Below are 15,857 nucleotides of genomic sequence, written 5' to 3'. Positions count from 1 at the left end.
ATTTTCATAGTCCACTAAAATAGACTTTGGCCTAATTTAAATACAACCTTCTAAAATCAATCTTCGTGTACTATCTCTTTCTAAAACTCTTTGAGTTTTTATTTCATTTTTCAAGTATAAGTTATTTGTGATATTATTAATACTTATTTTACTATTTTTTAATTATGTGACATCAGTATGGGTATCCACAGAGGCATCCAATTCCCCTGGAGCTGGAGTTACATACAGGTGGTTCTGAGCCACCTGGTGGTGTGGGAGTCAAACTCAGGTCCTCTGCAAGAGCAGTCTAAGCTCTTAACCACTGAGCCACCTCTCCAGGCCCTATTTACCTAAATTTTTATTTGAAATTATTTTGGATTTATAAACTCCAATGACATCCCAGATCCTGAAAATTCTGAAGAGTCAAGAACTTTATAAGCTATCCCTCAACTTGGTTTTGCCTAGTGTTTCCTCAGATTTACACTGAGTTTGTGCTGGGCGTGGCAGCACATACCTTTAATCCCAGTATTGTTGCCAGGATGAGAGCTGGAATGGGACAGAATTCGGGGGAAGACCTTATTTTGGGGCAGGGGATGGGGGGGACTATACTGAGTTTATGGATTTTGAATAAGAATACTCAAGGGCAATAGGTCCTTCTCATCACATGATATTGGGGTCTTCACTCTATCAAATGACTTACTGTAGTGTTAACTTTGATCCTGTGATTGAGATAACCGAATTTTTTTAAACAATGTTTCCTGTTTATTAGGTAAATCATGAGACTAATATTACTACCAAGTTAAAATCCTGTTTAAGTAATCAAACAGGTAGTTTATCCAATGATTTTAAAGAGTCTAGTGGCTGATCTTGGACTTGTAAGTAGTGGGAATGGCCTAAGATTTAGGGCCTAAGATATGAATTCCAGTCCTATACTTAATGACTTTAAATCATAATTTCAAATTTCCCTCATCAAAAAATGAGAATAATATTTACTTCACAGAGTTGTAACTTTTAAATGTTTATCATATTTAATAACTAGAGAACACTGTAAGCATTACTTATTAATATCATATTTAAGCTTTTAAGTTGTTTACTGGCATTTTTTTTCTTACTTTTCAAGAAAGGAATTTCTAAGTCCTACAAGTACCCATATGAAAAGCCTGTACTCTCAGAAATAAATACCCAAGCCACAAGTATAAGTAATTTTAAAAAGGCCCCGTAGGGGGCCACCTCTGTTATCTATAAATTCAACAAAGAGAAGATTTTAAAACCAAGAAAGTATAGTTACCTCATTCACATTCCTCAAAGCTAATCATGTAGAAACTCTTCATTGGCTGGAGTCAATGTGGGAAAAGCATGAAATAATCTGACTAAACCATATGCTTGCTGTAAGTCCTTTAAAATGATTCCCACAACTCTTAGTACCTTATATCCAACTATGCAGGTTGCCTTTAAGCATTTGAGGGACACAACTATATTAAAAGAAAAACTGTTAATTTTTGATGTAACTGAGTACCTGTGAATCTTCTGAGTATGTGTTAAAATATAAGGTTATGGGGGACAGATATTCTTAAATCTAATTTTTTTTTCAACTCGACGTGGTAGCACATGCCTATAAACTCAGGAAGAACTAAGAAGGCTGAGGCAGAAGGCCCAGGAAGAAAGGGAGGGATGTGAAAAGGAAGGGGGGAGGGAAGGAGGGAGGGAGGGAGAGAGGAGTGGATCTTCATCGGTGGCCCTTCATTGTGCTTATTTAAGCTCTCTCAGTTAGACTGAACTGTGTGCTGCCAGTTCTGCTTCTCAGAGTAGGCAGAGGAAGCACACTCTTAGGCACCAAACAAAACCAAAACTACCCCCCCACCAAAAAAAAAAAAACACCCAAACCCTCTCTTAAGCAGTATTTTGGGTTGCAGAGATGGCTTAGTAGTTAGGAGCACTTGCTGCCTTTGCAAAGGCCCAGGGTTTGTTTCCCACCACCAGCCTCATAAGACAGCTCACTGTATCAGGGAATTCAATGCCCCTCCTCTGACCTGATGCGCGCGTATGCGCACACACACACACACACACACACACACACACGTTTTTATTTACTCATTTATTTTTGGTTTTTCAAGACCGAGTTTCTTTGTGTAGCCCTGGCTGTCCTAGAACTAGCTCTGTAGACCAGGCTGGCCTTGAACTCACAGAGATCCACCTGCCTCTGCCTCCCAGGTGATAGGATTAAAGGCACATGCCACCACTGCCCTGACACATAAGTTTTGTTGTTTTGTGTTTATATGCCGAAGTTTTCCCCTCCCCCCACCACCACTTCCCCGCCCCCATTCACTAATCCTCCTCTATCTCTTCAGAAACCAGAGGGCCTCCCATGGCTATCAGCCAGCCATGGTATATCAAGTTGCAGTTAGATGAGGAAGGTCTTCTTCTGTTAAGGCTGGATGAGGCAATCCAGGAGGAATGGGTCCCAAAAGCAGATAACTGAGTCAGAGATAGCCCCTGCTCCCACTGTTCAGGGTCTCACATGAAGACCAAGTTACACAACTGTAACAGATATGCAGAGGACCTAGGTCAGTCCCATGCAGGCTCCCTGGTTGTCAGTTCAGTCTCTGTGAGCCCCTATGAGCCTAGGTTAGTTGGTTCTGTGGGTTTTCTTGTGGTGTCCTTTACCCCACTAGCTCCTACAATCTTTGTTCCCCCTCTTCCACAGGATTCCAGAGCTCTGCCTAATGTCTGGCTGTGGATCTCTGCATCTGCTCCCATCAGTTGGTTGCTGGATGAAGTCTCTCTGATGACAGCTGGGCTGGGCACCAATCTATGAGTATAGCAGAGAATCATTAGGAATCATTTCATTGACTTTTTTTTTTTTTTTTTTTTTTTTTTTGCCAGTCCTGTTTGGTTCTATCCTAGGTCTCCAGGGTAACCCACCTCTGGGTCCTGGTCCTCAGGAATGTGCTCCCTCTCATGGTAGGCCACACAAGTTTTTTAAACGAACCTAAAAAGTTAATATTTTAAGAAGAGCAACTGAAGTCATACGAAGAGCAGAACTTTATTGAACTGTTTTTGCTCCTTTTTAAAATTAGTGATGTATTTATTTATTTTGAGACAGGGTATCTCTAACATAGCCCTATCCTGGAACTCACAATGTAGACCAGCCAGCCTCAAACTCAGAGTCCGCTTGCCCTGGCCTCCCAACTGCTAGGATTAAAGTCACGGGCCACCACACCCAGCTGCTTTTCCTTATTTGCAGGTACTATATCATTTTTATATTTATTTACATATTACCTGTGGGTGATGGGATGTTAAAATTGTCGTTCTTAGGGCCTCCAAACTTTTTGGTTTTTGGAGTTTCGAGACAGGGTTTCTCTGTGTAGCTTTGTGCCTTTCCTGGAACTCACTCTGTAGTCCAGGCTGGCCTCAAACTCAGAGATCTGCCTGCCTCTGCCTCCCGAGTGCTGGGATTAAAGGCGTGCACCACCAACGCCCAGCTCCAAAAACTCTTAATACAACAAGGTACAGTACTGCATACTTGTAATCCAGCCATACCAGGCTGCTTCGAGATTACAATAAGCCAGCCTGAGATACATAAGGAGCTGTAGGCTTGCCTGGATAAAAGCACCCTAACTCATGAGTTTTCTTTACTCAGTTACACAACACAGGTATTTTATTTGATGAAAGTCAGAACATATGTACACTCATTTTTTACAGAATACATACAATTTTATTCTCTCTCATTATCATATTTTCCCCAAGCAAGATGCCATTAAATTGTAGAAGGCAGTGTTTGTAAATTGGATTAGTGCCAGGTATCACTTTAACAGTGCCAATGCCCTACCACAACTTCCAGCTGAACTAAAATCTCATAGTTCCCAGAATGATCGAGTATACAGTATACATGGAATCCTAAATATTATAATGTTAAAATGTTTGCTTTTAAGGAGTTCATTTCTTTGGTTGTTGTTACCTGATTCACAATATTCAGCTTTAGTTACACCAGAAAATAGCTGGGTTTTTTCCCCTTAACAATTTCAAGAAACACTGCCAAATTCTTGCTAGTTTCAACTTTCCCTAACAGCCAACCTGTTTCAAGATAATTATCCAGATGTTTCTGGCTTGTTTTTAATACTTCCATTTTACTCCATGGAACTGGGTACAGATGTTGCTTGATATATGTGCCATGGCTGGTTCTAATTAGACCACTTGTCATTTTTTGCTTGGTTTCATTTTGCTCACTGAATGCATCATACAACCGTGCTGATTTGTTTTCTAACTTACTGTAAACTTTGTTTAAAATTAATCCCATTTCTCCCTTTCCCTCAAGAAGAGAAGTCGCATTTTCTAGACCCTGGAACTTTAAAGCTTCTAAGTTCATCGTGATTTCTCGTAACATACTTTCCGTTCTCCTACAACTCAGTCTACAAGACTTCTGTCTGGCGCTGTCAGTCGGGTCGCCTCCGCAGCCCTGGCAATGACCTGACAGGTGCCAAGGCCTGTGGTGGAGCAACGGGGTTCAGCCAGAGCGCGCTCCCGGAGGAGGAGGCGACAGCCGCAGGCCAGGCCGCTCCAATCCGCGAGCCTGGCCCGGGAGCGCGGAGGCCGGGAGCGGCCCGGGTCCAGCAGAGGAGACGCCAGGAGCGCCCGAGCGCTCTCCGCCCGCCAGCGGTAGGGCCGCGGAGCCTCTAGAGCCTCAGCCGGCGCGGGGTTACCACCGCCGGGGTCCCGCCCGCCAGGGGCTCGGCGTCGCGGGCTGCAGCCAGTCAGCCCCAGCCCAGCAGGCCCGTCCGGGCGGCCCCGACCCCGCTTGGGCAGGGGCGGCCGGTGGGCAGGAACCCCGCGGCCCGCCGCCCCGCGGACCCAGGCCCTGCGCGGGCAGAGGAGAGCGCGGGGCCGCGGGGGCGGGGCGAGCGCGCCGCCGGCCAGTGCGCCGCCAGGGCGGAGGGCGGGGCGTGGGCGGTGCCCGGCCTTCCCGCTCCCGCGGCGCGCTAACTCCACGGAGCCTCCTTAAAACTCTGCCGTTAAAATGGGGGCGGGTTTTTCAACTCAAAAAGCGCTCAATTTTTTTCTTTTCAAAAAAAGCTGATGAGGTCGGAAAAAAGGGATAAGAAACCGGCACCGTCTCAGCAGAGGCAACCGAAGCAGCAGTTGCTCCAGCGGAAAAAGAAGCAAAGGAGAGAGGGAAAGGAAAGATCCTAAAGAGGGAAGACGCGCAAGTGCCTGAAGCCGGGAAGGGAGCAGCTCTCCGAGATTTTGGGGAGTCGGACTACAAAAGAAACTGTCAGCCGCAGCTCGGGAGGGACTGGCTCTGCCTGGATCGGCTCCGGGACCCAGCTGGCTGGCCACCGCTGCCCTGTCCGCGGCACAGACTAGGGGCACAGGCCGGAGGACCGCGAAGAACTGGCCAAGGGGCACCCAGCGCCCGAGCTGCTGCTGGACGGACGCCAAGAAATCGGCGGGACTGGCTGCGCCCGGGAACTGTGGCGACCGCCTCTACTTCCAAGGACCCTTCCCATCACCGGAGCCCCCCGGAAAATCGGAGAAGAGGGGAAGACCGCTGCAGAGGCGACGACCGCCGCTCAGCGAGCGCTTGCAGTGGAGAGCCTGAGCTAGTTCGGTCGTAGGCGGGAAGTTACTGGCGAGCTGGCCCGGTGCAGCCGCGATGCTACGGCGAGCTGCCACAGCGACCGGAGCCTGGTAGACGCGTCCCTCGTCGCCCTGCTCGTTCCTCAGGCTGCCGGGAGTCCCGGGACCCGGCGGGACCGGCATGACGGGCTTGGCGGGGGCCTGCCGCGCGCCCACCAGCCTCCGGAGACCTGCGCCCTGCCCGGCTCCCACGGCCTCTGAGGCTCGGCGGGGCTGCGGCAACCCGGTGGGCGGGCTCCGGGGGCTCTTCTGAAGACGCCGAGCCCGCTGGGGAGTCGTTGAGACCCGAGACTTGAGGGCCACGGAACTGCTGCTCCGGTCTGCCTTCGGCGATCATCTTTAACCCCCCCAGCACGTCAGCATCCAGCCATCGCGGCGCTCTACTGGCGAGCAGCACTCGGAACTACCCCCTTCAGCGAGACGGATGGAAAGCGAGCCCTGCGGAGGACCTGCCCCTGAAGTTCTGCCTCAAGTCACCATCGTGAACAAGGGTGGGTTAAAGCCTTTTCTTCTCTCCAATACTTTTTCTCCCGCAGTGTTTTCTGAGCTGATCTAGTCCCTTAAGGCTCCGCACATCCTCCTCACAGAACTGTGAAGCTTAGGTACGTGTCAGCTCTGCCTACATCTCAACGTCCAGAGTAATTAATCAAGAATGCCTGTGTGTCTGTATGTGTCTCTGTTGAATCGCCAGAATCCTTCTTAGGGGTTAAAGCTAAAAAGCTAGGAGAAGAGCCCCTCTCCAATGGGCTCAGTTTTGCTGAATAATCACGTGTGAATCGAGGGGCGGGCTTTTGGCAGGCCGACCTTACTAGTATTTACTACCAAGCTCTACTCCAGATTAACCATCCCAGTCCTTCTGTCAGCCTCCGATGCCATCATGCAGCCTGATTAGGAGCAAAGGAAAGTGGGAAAGGAGAAGCAACTAATCGTCTTTTCCCGATCGTCAGGACCCTAAAGAATGGCCGAGCCTTGGGGGAACGAGTTGGCGTCCGCAGCTGCCAGGGGGGACCTAGAGCAACTTACTAGTTTGTTGCAAAATAATGTAAACGTCAACGCTCAAAATGGATTTGGGAGAACTGCGCTGCAGGTTGGTATCCACAGAGGTGGGGAAAAACAAGTTAATAAGGTTGCCTGGGTTTCTAAAATGACAGCATTTAAATTTTGAGGGGTACAAATCTTCACCGTTTTAAAACCTACTTGGTTGCCATATTTTATATCTTTAAGTGGACCCAACTCCCCAAAATGACGTACTTTGGAGAAACTCGTCAAACCCAATAACATCCTCGATATCAAGAGAATCGTAGGTTTGGTCATAATTTTTGGAATGTTTTTGTGACAGTGGAGATTTTAAAGTAGTCTTAGCGTCGAAATCTGTTTGTTTTGTGCTGTGTTGTTTCAGATAGCTCTTTAAGCACATTATTATGACTCTTATTTGAAGTAAATACACAGCTAATAGTGGTTTTTACCTATTTTGTTCCTAATAATTGACTTTAAAGTTAATTTCCTTGACTACTAGGAAGGGTGTTTTTCCTTCAGCTGCTTCATGTCTTAACAAACGACCTTTCCTCGTTTGGAATGGGATAGCCTGGGCACCAAGACAGGATGTACATTTCACAGTTAATATGGTACCTAATATTCAGGAGTGAGGAGAAATAAAAAGTTGAATTTTCTAATCATAGCTGAGCAGTAGTTTTTTTTATTATCCTCGTGGTCATGCGGTGGTATGCTCTGATTTTCAGTAATTAGATTTACAGGCAACAACTGACACATGTCCAGCTGCCGAGGATGGACCTGATAATATTTTTTCCTCCTCTGAATGTTGTCATGTAACTTTGCTGAAAGGCATAGAAACAAAGAGTTGGAAAAGTGATCTCCACTAGTTGCTTTTATTGGTGTTCTGATGGTACTCCTAGGAGCTTTTCCTTACCACGAGCAGCTTTTGAAAACCCACTGGGGTAAAGGCATTAGAGAGCTTTGTTTCTGTTTAAAAAATCAGAAATATAAGTGCCAGGAGATAACCACAGTGGAAGCTCACACGGTCTGTATATTTTAAGTCAGAATACACCTGGCCTTGCAAAATTTTTACTATTGAGGAGGCTTATGCAGAGACACAAAAATATTTATCTTGATTCAGGTAGATTAAATAAGGAAAGGGTTTTGTTTTCGTCTTACCACCTAATACTCTTGTGCTGGTTTGGTGATGGTAGCAATGCCCTAAACTCCAGATACTGAAAGGTTTTCTGTTGAAAGTCAAAAGATTAGGTCAATTTCACGAAGTATGAGCCACTTCATCTATGTTCAGAATCTTTTGCAAACAGGGCAGTTGGGTAATGAAGATAATTAAATTCTGACAAACATTAAAAAAAAAAACAATAAGCATCCACTTTTGTTTATATTAACAAACTTAGATAATACCCACTTATTGTAGCTTAATATCAGGATGTATAATGAAGCAAGCACACACAACTGAGAGTCTTTTTCAGTATACATAATCCTGACTCTGAAATTGTGTCATCAGAAAGAACTTTCTTCAAAATCATTTGTAGTATTACTGTTACTTTCTGCCAAAGATGGCAAATTTTAATCTGTGATTATGTTTCTTACTCAACTGTAGAAGCCTTTTTTCCTTTGCTATTGTTTTCAATCAGAATAATCAAAAACCATCGTACATTTGCTTTGCAAAGATCTAAGGTGCTTGTTTCTTGTTTTACTCACTTTAACTCTTTAAATGTGACTACGGTTTTAGGGAGATATGAAAAAAATTAAAATTAGACTATTAATTTTTAATAACCAGACAATATATTTCATGGAGGTTCTGGAAAAATTAATTTTGGGTCATTTTTCTACTGCTCTAAATGAAGGGGTGAGAGGGTTTTATTAAAGAGGAAACTTAATATAATGACAAAGTGTGTAACTTGCACTTATAAAGTATTATTCATTCTAAATATATTTTACTAATTTGCAATTCTTTAAAAACATTTTAAAGAGATTAAATCAACTTTGTGCATGTTTTCAAATGTATTACTTTTTTACTCTAATAGATATTGAGTGTCTAGTAAGTAGCTCACTTATTATATTATTATATAACTTGGATTCTTATGAATATACCTAAGTATAACTGAAACTAGTTCAAATGCTGGAATTTTCTGGTAGATTAATGATAATAATATTTTTCACACGAGAATATTTTTCACAAGTAAATAATATATATTTTACTCTCAAGTGCTGTTATACATACATTTTTACTTATGAGAGATCTTTAACAGACATCTTTTAAAATATAATACATTTAAACAACAGTAAATAAGTCTTTGTCATATAAATTATTTTGTGCCTTGCTAGCAAGTATTGATACTACATTCTGGCCTTCAAAATATTGTTAGTTTACAAATAGCTCTTCTTAAATGTTATGAGTGCAAACGGAAATTAGACAGGATCACCAGTTGATTATTAAATGACTCAAACCACAGGATAGAGCTGTCTGTTCCAACACACACAGTAAATTTCTTATTTTTACTTTTGCTCACTTGAATATCAGAAGGCTAGTTAGAACACTGAGAAATACTAACTAATACAGCAGGGTGGCTGTTGGATTTTCTTAAGAATGGTGGCCATGCAGGCATTTCCCTCTAATACAAGGCAGATCACCAACTTAGCTTGAAATAAATTGATATAATAAGCAATGTAGAACTCAGTGGCTTAATTAATACCTTAATAACTCAGTGATATTCTGTAATTTGAAATGAATTCTAGCCGTGGAATGTTTCTAGTAGCCAATATTTATAGCCTGTAAAGAAAAAAAAATTCATGCTTAAAAATTTCAGGCAATATCTATTTGGAAGGAACTTGTAAAACATATCATTTAAGAACATGTCAACTCTGGGATTTTAAAGGGTCATTTCTACACTAAGTGACATTTATCTGGGGGTTTAAAGAAACCCACCATCATTTGTTTTCAGTAGCTACTAGGAAATAAATTTTACTCCCATTTAATCTTCCAGAATTAATAACCCCAGGTATATTTTATGAGCATGAATAAATAAATAGGAGTCTTTACTTAAATACCAAATTACATTTCTTTTATTTTAGGGAATTCAAGAAGAAAAAAAAGCAAAAAACTACACAGGTCTTCATGAAAGATAAAGAAGCAAGTTAGCCATCAAATTAGATAAAGAACCAAATTAGCCATCAAATTTATTCATGTTGCAGAAATTCTGTTTTATTGATCAATTTATCCCACATCTGGGCTTATTTAGAATATTCTTATTGATCAATAAGATCAATTTTTGTACTTTTCTTCTATTTTTACCAACTGGTACTTGCCTGCTACACCCTCCTTCAAACTCTGTGGTATAAGTCTTCTTCAAGTACTGAATCAAAAATAATGGCCAGAATAGGACAGATAGATGTCTTTAAATATTGCTGTAGCTCCAGAGCTGGAGGGATTCTCCCATCTTTAACTTCTTTCCTAGGTTATGAAACTTGGAAATCCGGAGATTGCCAGGAGACTTCTACTCAGAGGTGCTAATCCCAATTTGAAAGACCGAACTGGTTTCGCTGTCATTCATGATGCAGCCAGAGCAGGTTTCCTGGACACTGTACAGGCTCTGCTGGAGTTTCAAGCTGATGTTAACATCGAAGATAATGAAGGGAACCTGCCCTTGCACTTGGCTGCCAAAGAAGGCCACCTCCCTGTGGTGGAGTTCCTTGTGAAGCACACGGCCAGCAATGTGGGGCATCGGAATCACAAGGGGGACACCGCCTTCGATGTGGCCAGGTTCTATGGAAGAAATGAGGTCTTGAGCCTGATGGAGGCAAATGGAGTGGGGGGAGCTGCAAACCTACAGTGAGTGTGAGCCAGAGGGCGAGCGAGCCAGCAGGGAGGCCTTCCCATGCCGCCTTTACCTGGTCAGTCAGGTGGTTGGCTGTCCTGGCTGGTTTACTGTCACTTTGTTTTGTTTCTTATTTTTAAGCAGCTAGTTAACTTCTTTGAAACTGCCTAATTGGAAATCTCACTACAAGTTTATGAAATATTTAAACAACTTTTTCACTGTCAAAATTCTGATTTCTAACATGTAATTGCAAATAGCTATGCCTTTCTTCTGGATATTTTATCTATGATTTTTTTTTCTTTGCTTACCCTTTGCCAGTCTCAGTGTCTGACTTGGAGACGTTGTTTTAAAAATTATTTGTCCTGATGCATCTTTTGCCTAATTAAAACACATTTTCAGAAGAGGACCACATTTTCCTGTGATTTTTTTTACTCCTCTATAACCTATACACAACTTGCCACTCTGTAAGAAATGTGTTAAAAGTTGATAATACTGTAAGTCTTAACATTAGAAAAGAACACATTGGAAATCCAGTTATACTGTTATTCCTTTATTTTCTTTCCCATACTCCTTCCCAAATATTTCATTGGCTAGCTCTGATTTTATTAGTATTTTGGCTTCAAAAAGGAATATGAACAGCATTTTTGAAGATCAGACTTGAAATTATTTCAGTGTGAATTCCTAGTAATGTCCAGTCTTCCTTTTTTCCTCAAAATTGAGTCAAACAGCTGAAAGGCAGACTTCAGAAGTAGCAATCTGAAAACAAAACATCAGCTCTAAAAAGTCAGTGCTGAAAGCAAATAGCACCGTGGAAGCTGCCCCTTAGGTGACTTTTTAAAATAAAAAAAAAAAAAATGAAACAGTTGCTTAATGTATTCTCAGACTTGTGCCACAAGTCAGCCAACACAACACTGGCCTTTCAAAAATGCAAAACTACAAAATGTTTAAGTATTAAATTACAAATGATCAGTGTTCATGGTGGGAGACTAAAAAGACCTCAGCCAGAAAAAAAAAAAAAAAAAAAAAAAAAAAAAAAAGGTATATAAAGACCCTAACTACCTAGGGTCTACAGAGTAGGAAATATAAGAACTTTCACTACACATAAAAGCAGCTCCTCCATATGGTACTTGATTTATTTCCACATGTTCTTTTTTTTTTTTTTTTTTTAAACTAAATGGTCTAAAATCTTTTGGGGGAACATTTTAGCTTAAAAAAAAAATAAATTGTTGAGGGAACTAGATATACCTCGAATTTCCAAAAGGATTTTCTCCACATCTAGTAATTAGACTGTTGTATTAAAGATAGTCCCCGAAGGATTTCAACGCAGTTACCATTTATAAATTTCTAAATACTGTATTCATCATTTGCCACACAAACAAAGATGTTTTATGTGAAAAGTCCCCTCCCCTGCTTCATGAGCTCTCTGCCCTCGATTCAAAAGGAACAAAATACTTGAAGGTTTATTGAAGGACATGGCTCTGATGTCTGCCTTAACAAGGACTGCAAGGGCTGAAGACAAGCGCTTTAAATAGCGCATCTCCTAGTGTGATATTAAAGAATCTAGGATAAAAAGCATAAACATTTTCACTGTGGGGTTAAAATTTGCATTCTCTAAACTGAGTGCAATAAGATTTTTACTTCTGCCTCCTTTAACTACATTTCTACATGAATGTATTTTCAATGTCAGGATGACATTCAATTTAGGAAAGTTTTTTGGTTCTTTTTTTTTTTTTTTCTTCGAGACAGGGTTTCTCTGTGTAGCTTTACTCACTTGGTAGCCCAGGCTGGCCTCGAACTCACAGAGATCCGCTTCACAGAGATCCGCTTGGCTCTGCCTCCTGAGTGCTGGGATTAAAGGCGTGTGCCACCACCGCCCGGCCCCAATTTAGGAAAGTTTTAAAGGTAGAAGTTGAGACGGTCTAAAAAGAAAATATTTCTATTCAAGAATAGACTCATTATATAAAACATACAGCTTTAGTAAGCCGAATAGTTGCAAAGAGTAGTATTTACTGAAAGTCATGCTTTAAAACCCTCCTTACAAATTGTAACTGTAAAGTTGGGTAATTCCAATTTACAGTTTAATTGACTCGAAGTACTACATGTCTCAGCACTTACTTTATCCCATAATGTAAAATCACCTTTAGCGATTTCAAATACAAAGGCATGAGATGTCCATAAAACAGAAGAGAAGTACTGTAATTGCTTTGTTCTCGGGTGGTCTGAGCACAACAAAGGGAGAGGATGCCCTATCTCTTCATCAGGCTAAGATTTGCTAGGCATTAAAACATCTCCACATTACCCTGGCTCCTCGCAGGAAGTAACTTTGCTAATCTGAGTATTTTAGAAATGAGTTATGTGGTCCCCTCTAGGAAATATGAAAAGCTATGCAATCTCTCAAAAACCTCGACAGTGCTCAGAACTCTTGAATAAGCAGAGCAGGAAATGTAATGCTGAGCTTAATGGGGTCTAAATTGCATGGCGCATAGGTCAGGAGAAGTCTGAATTTATTCAGGTGCAGAGTAAGGATGAAACATCTAATTGAATAGAGTGCCTGGAACCCCAGGGGACCTGCTCTATCAAAGATAGAGGTTATAAAGCAGAGATGCGAGCAGAGCTGTCTCCACTGTGCCTAATCCGCACGGGGAAACTCAGGTCCAGCCTTTGCGCAGTAAACTAAATCCAGATTTACACCTGCAAAAAGAGGGAGGGGTTGTGCACCAACAGGGTCTCAGGCCACACTCTAGTACTGGAGTTACTAACCAAGGTACCTATCCTCTCGTTTCTCTGGTGAGTCAACAGGGTTGTTTGGTTTTTTTGTTTTTTGTTTTTGTTTTTAATGAATATCATGCATCAAACAGTGGTGTGATGACCTTTTCCTTGCGCGCGCGTGTACACACACACACACACACACACACACACACACACACACATCGCTGTGGGAACTTGACAAATACATAAAGTATTGTTTCCTGGAAAAGCAATTTATTTGGCAATATGGTAATTTACTTTATCTTGATCATATTGGATGTTGGAATTTGTGGCAGGGGACTTTCAAGTTTTCAGTTGCTAGGAAGGTGTTTTAGACTTTCACTGGGATCCAAGAAACACTGGAAAAAATCACAGTGCCGGAGGGGAAAAGGGCCATACTTGCAAACCTTTCTAGCTCTTCTAAGCTACCTCAGTCAAAAGACTACAGTGGGGAAAGCCTCATCTTCGCGTGTGTGACTGCTGCTTTCACCCGGCTGTTTCCTGCAAATCGACCCACGCAGACATTTAGTGAGAGGCAGAAAACAAAAATTCCGCCTGAGATGGGGGTAAAGCTCTGCCCAGAGCCAACCGCAGCATCTGTGGAGGGGCTGCGAACACATCTTTTGTGTTCCAGACTGAGACTCGGGCTGGGGAAGGAGCTGGAGCTGGGCGCTCCTTCTGTGCGCGCAGAAAAGCTCGAGGGTGGGGGTGGGGGAGCTGCAAAACCGTTAGCTCACTTTTTTTTTTTTTTTTCGTGTACTCGCAAAGGTTTCTTTCCTCTTCTCTTCCTGTCCAAATATTTCAAATTTCCGCGCCTTAAATAACAGCCTCCTTTTATTTAGTTCGTTTCCCCGGCAGGTTCGGCCGCCGGCTGGTCTCTGCCTCTCTATGGACCGGGGGCTCCTCTCGCCCCTTGGTGCTCCTGCAGCCCAGCGGGCTGCGTGGAGCGCTCCCAGGCCACGCACAGCCCCGGCCCGCCGCGACCTCGCTTGACCGGCTGTCCGGGCACCCGGGAGCCACCGAGGCCGCCCCCAGCCCGGACAGGGGCCGAGCTGTCTCCCAATCCAACTTCCCTCCCTGAGCTTTAGGAGCATGCCCCGCTTCGGGCTTGGAAGCCCACAGCCCCGCGGCGGCAAAAGGCCAGGGGCGGGAGGAGAGCAGCGACGAGGCCAGTGGCCACAGTCCACTCCAGCCCCCAGCCACTGGTAACCTTGAAGGCGCCCTCGAGTGAGTGCGTGCATGCGCGGCGGCCGTAGCGAGCTGGCACACCCGGCTAGACGGGAGGCGGGAGCTGGGAGCAGGCAATGGGGAGCCGGCCCCAGCGCCCTGAGAGTTGTGGGCGACCCCGACAGCCAGCTCCCGGTGCTGGCCCTCCTGCAGCCCTCCGGCAGAATGGTGCTGGCCCCGGGGCTGCGGCCGGAGGGCGGCGCGCGAGCTGGGGCGAGCAGGCCGGTGAGCGCCTAGCTCTCCGCGGAGGTGAGCTGGTGGCCCGAGCTGCAGGCGGGCTGCAGCCACTCGGTGCCCCACGCCGCCAAAGCCCGTGCTCCCCTCCTCCGCTGGCGATGACAGCTGAGGACAGCCAGGCTCCCAGCCTGGCAAGAGGCAAATTCTTTGGTTTCTTAGCCTTTTGGACTATTGGCAAAATTGCCCTATAGTTTTGCTTTTCCTCCCTAATTTACTTGACATCCAGAACCGAAAATGCACGTTCATTCAGAAAGACCCCAGCCTGAACAGTGATCTTCTAGGCCCCTGGGGTGTGCAGAAGAACACCTAGGAGTCTCTCTTTTTTTTTCTTCCAATCTTCAGCGATGCCTCAAAGGAATCAACCTTCTCTCTTGGCAAATGAAGGTTCCTGTGAAATATTTTTGTCTGTGTAGAAACGTTGTGTGGACTTTAGGTTCAGAATGTGGTTTTGGAATTTTCTGTGTTGTCTTTAATTCTCACCAGACATTTAAAAAAAAAAAAACAGCTTGGTAACGGCCGGCGGCAAGTGAGCAAAGGTTATCCCTGCCACCACAGCACCTGCAAAAGCACAAGTGGAATTCACACATTTTGCTTCCCATGTTCTAAAATGGATTCTGAACCGTCCAGAGAAACCAGCACATAGACGGAAGGGGACCTGAGATGAAAGCAGAGTTTGCACATTTTTAAATTACACAGGTACTATATTAAAACTGTCTCTTCTAATCTCTGTGTGTCTGTCTCACTGATCAAGGCAGAATTTTAACTTAGGCCTACTCAATCATTTTATATACAGCCCCTTTCTCTTCCCTCACATCCCACTGCCCAACCACGACTACAGAAAGAAGAGAGAGAGAGAGAGAGAGAGAGAGAGAGAGAGAGAGAGAGAGAGAGAGAGAGAGAGAGAGAGAGAGAGAGAGAAAGGAAGGGCAACATCTCTTTGGGAGAGGAAGTGGAGAAACCACCAATCTCTATCCAAATACACTTCGTTTCTTTTGAGTACTAAGAAGAAATCCTACTTCCAACCAGGGCTAGGGAAGAAATAATTTACCAGGAACACAAACCTTTAATTATCATAATTAAAGTGATTTTGTCTCTTAACATGAAAATAATGGACAGTTTCTGATGTTGCTAAATAAAAACTGAGATTTCTTCCTGGAAATATTTGGACCCAGAGGCTTTTGCTTTTAATATTTCATCAGT

The 15,857-nt window shown here is 43.8% G+C and overlaps 2 protein-coding genes across 3 annotated transcripts; one reads left to right on the top strand and one right to left on the bottom strand.

Annotated features, from left to right (window-relative positions):
* Positions 1–2,748: 2,748 nt before the first annotated feature.
* On the bottom strand, positions 2,749–5,736 carry LOC119087500 (fibril-forming collagen alpha chain-like). Its single transcript, XM_037203335.1, has 3 exons — positions 5,487–5,736; positions 4,366–4,973; positions 2,749–2,788 (listed from the first exon to the last, which is right to left on the bottom strand). The coding sequence occupies exons 1-2, from the start codon at positions 5,734–5,736 to the stop codon at positions 4,384–4,386; spliced, it is 840 nt and encodes a 279-aa protein (XP_037059230.1). The 3' UTR covers positions 2,749–2,788; positions 4,366–4,383.
* On the top strand, positions 4,970–10,851 carry Cdkn2c (cyclin dependent kinase inhibitor 2C). 2 transcript variants are annotated; one of them, XM_028888973.2, is made up of 3 exons: positions 4,970–6,104; positions 6,561–6,700; positions 10,086–10,851. In XM_028888973.2, the coding sequence occupies exons 2-3, from the start codon at positions 6,572–6,574 to the stop codon at positions 10,461–10,463; spliced, it is 507 nt and encodes a 168-aa protein (XP_028744806.1). In that variant the 5' UTR covers positions 4,970–6,104; positions 6,561–6,571; the 3' UTR covers positions 10,464–10,851. The 2 variants fall into 2 exon arrangements, with proteins under 2 accessions (XP_028744806.1, XP_028744796.1); XM_028888963.2 differs by lacking the exon at positions 4,970–6,104 and having other exon boundaries at positions 6,348–6,700.
* Positions 10,852–15,857: the final 5,006 nt, after the last annotated feature.

The sequence above is a fragment of the Peromyscus leucopus genome, chromosome 2 (genome assembly GCF_004664715.2).
Source record: "Peromyscus leucopus breed LL Stock chromosome 2, UCI_PerLeu_2.1, whole genome shotgun sequence".
In the NCBI taxonomy this organism is placed as follows: domain Eukaryota; kingdom Metazoa; phylum Chordata; class Mammalia; order Rodentia; family Cricetidae; genus Peromyscus; species Peromyscus leucopus.
This window is presented reverse-complemented; position numbering and strand designations above follow the sequence as displayed.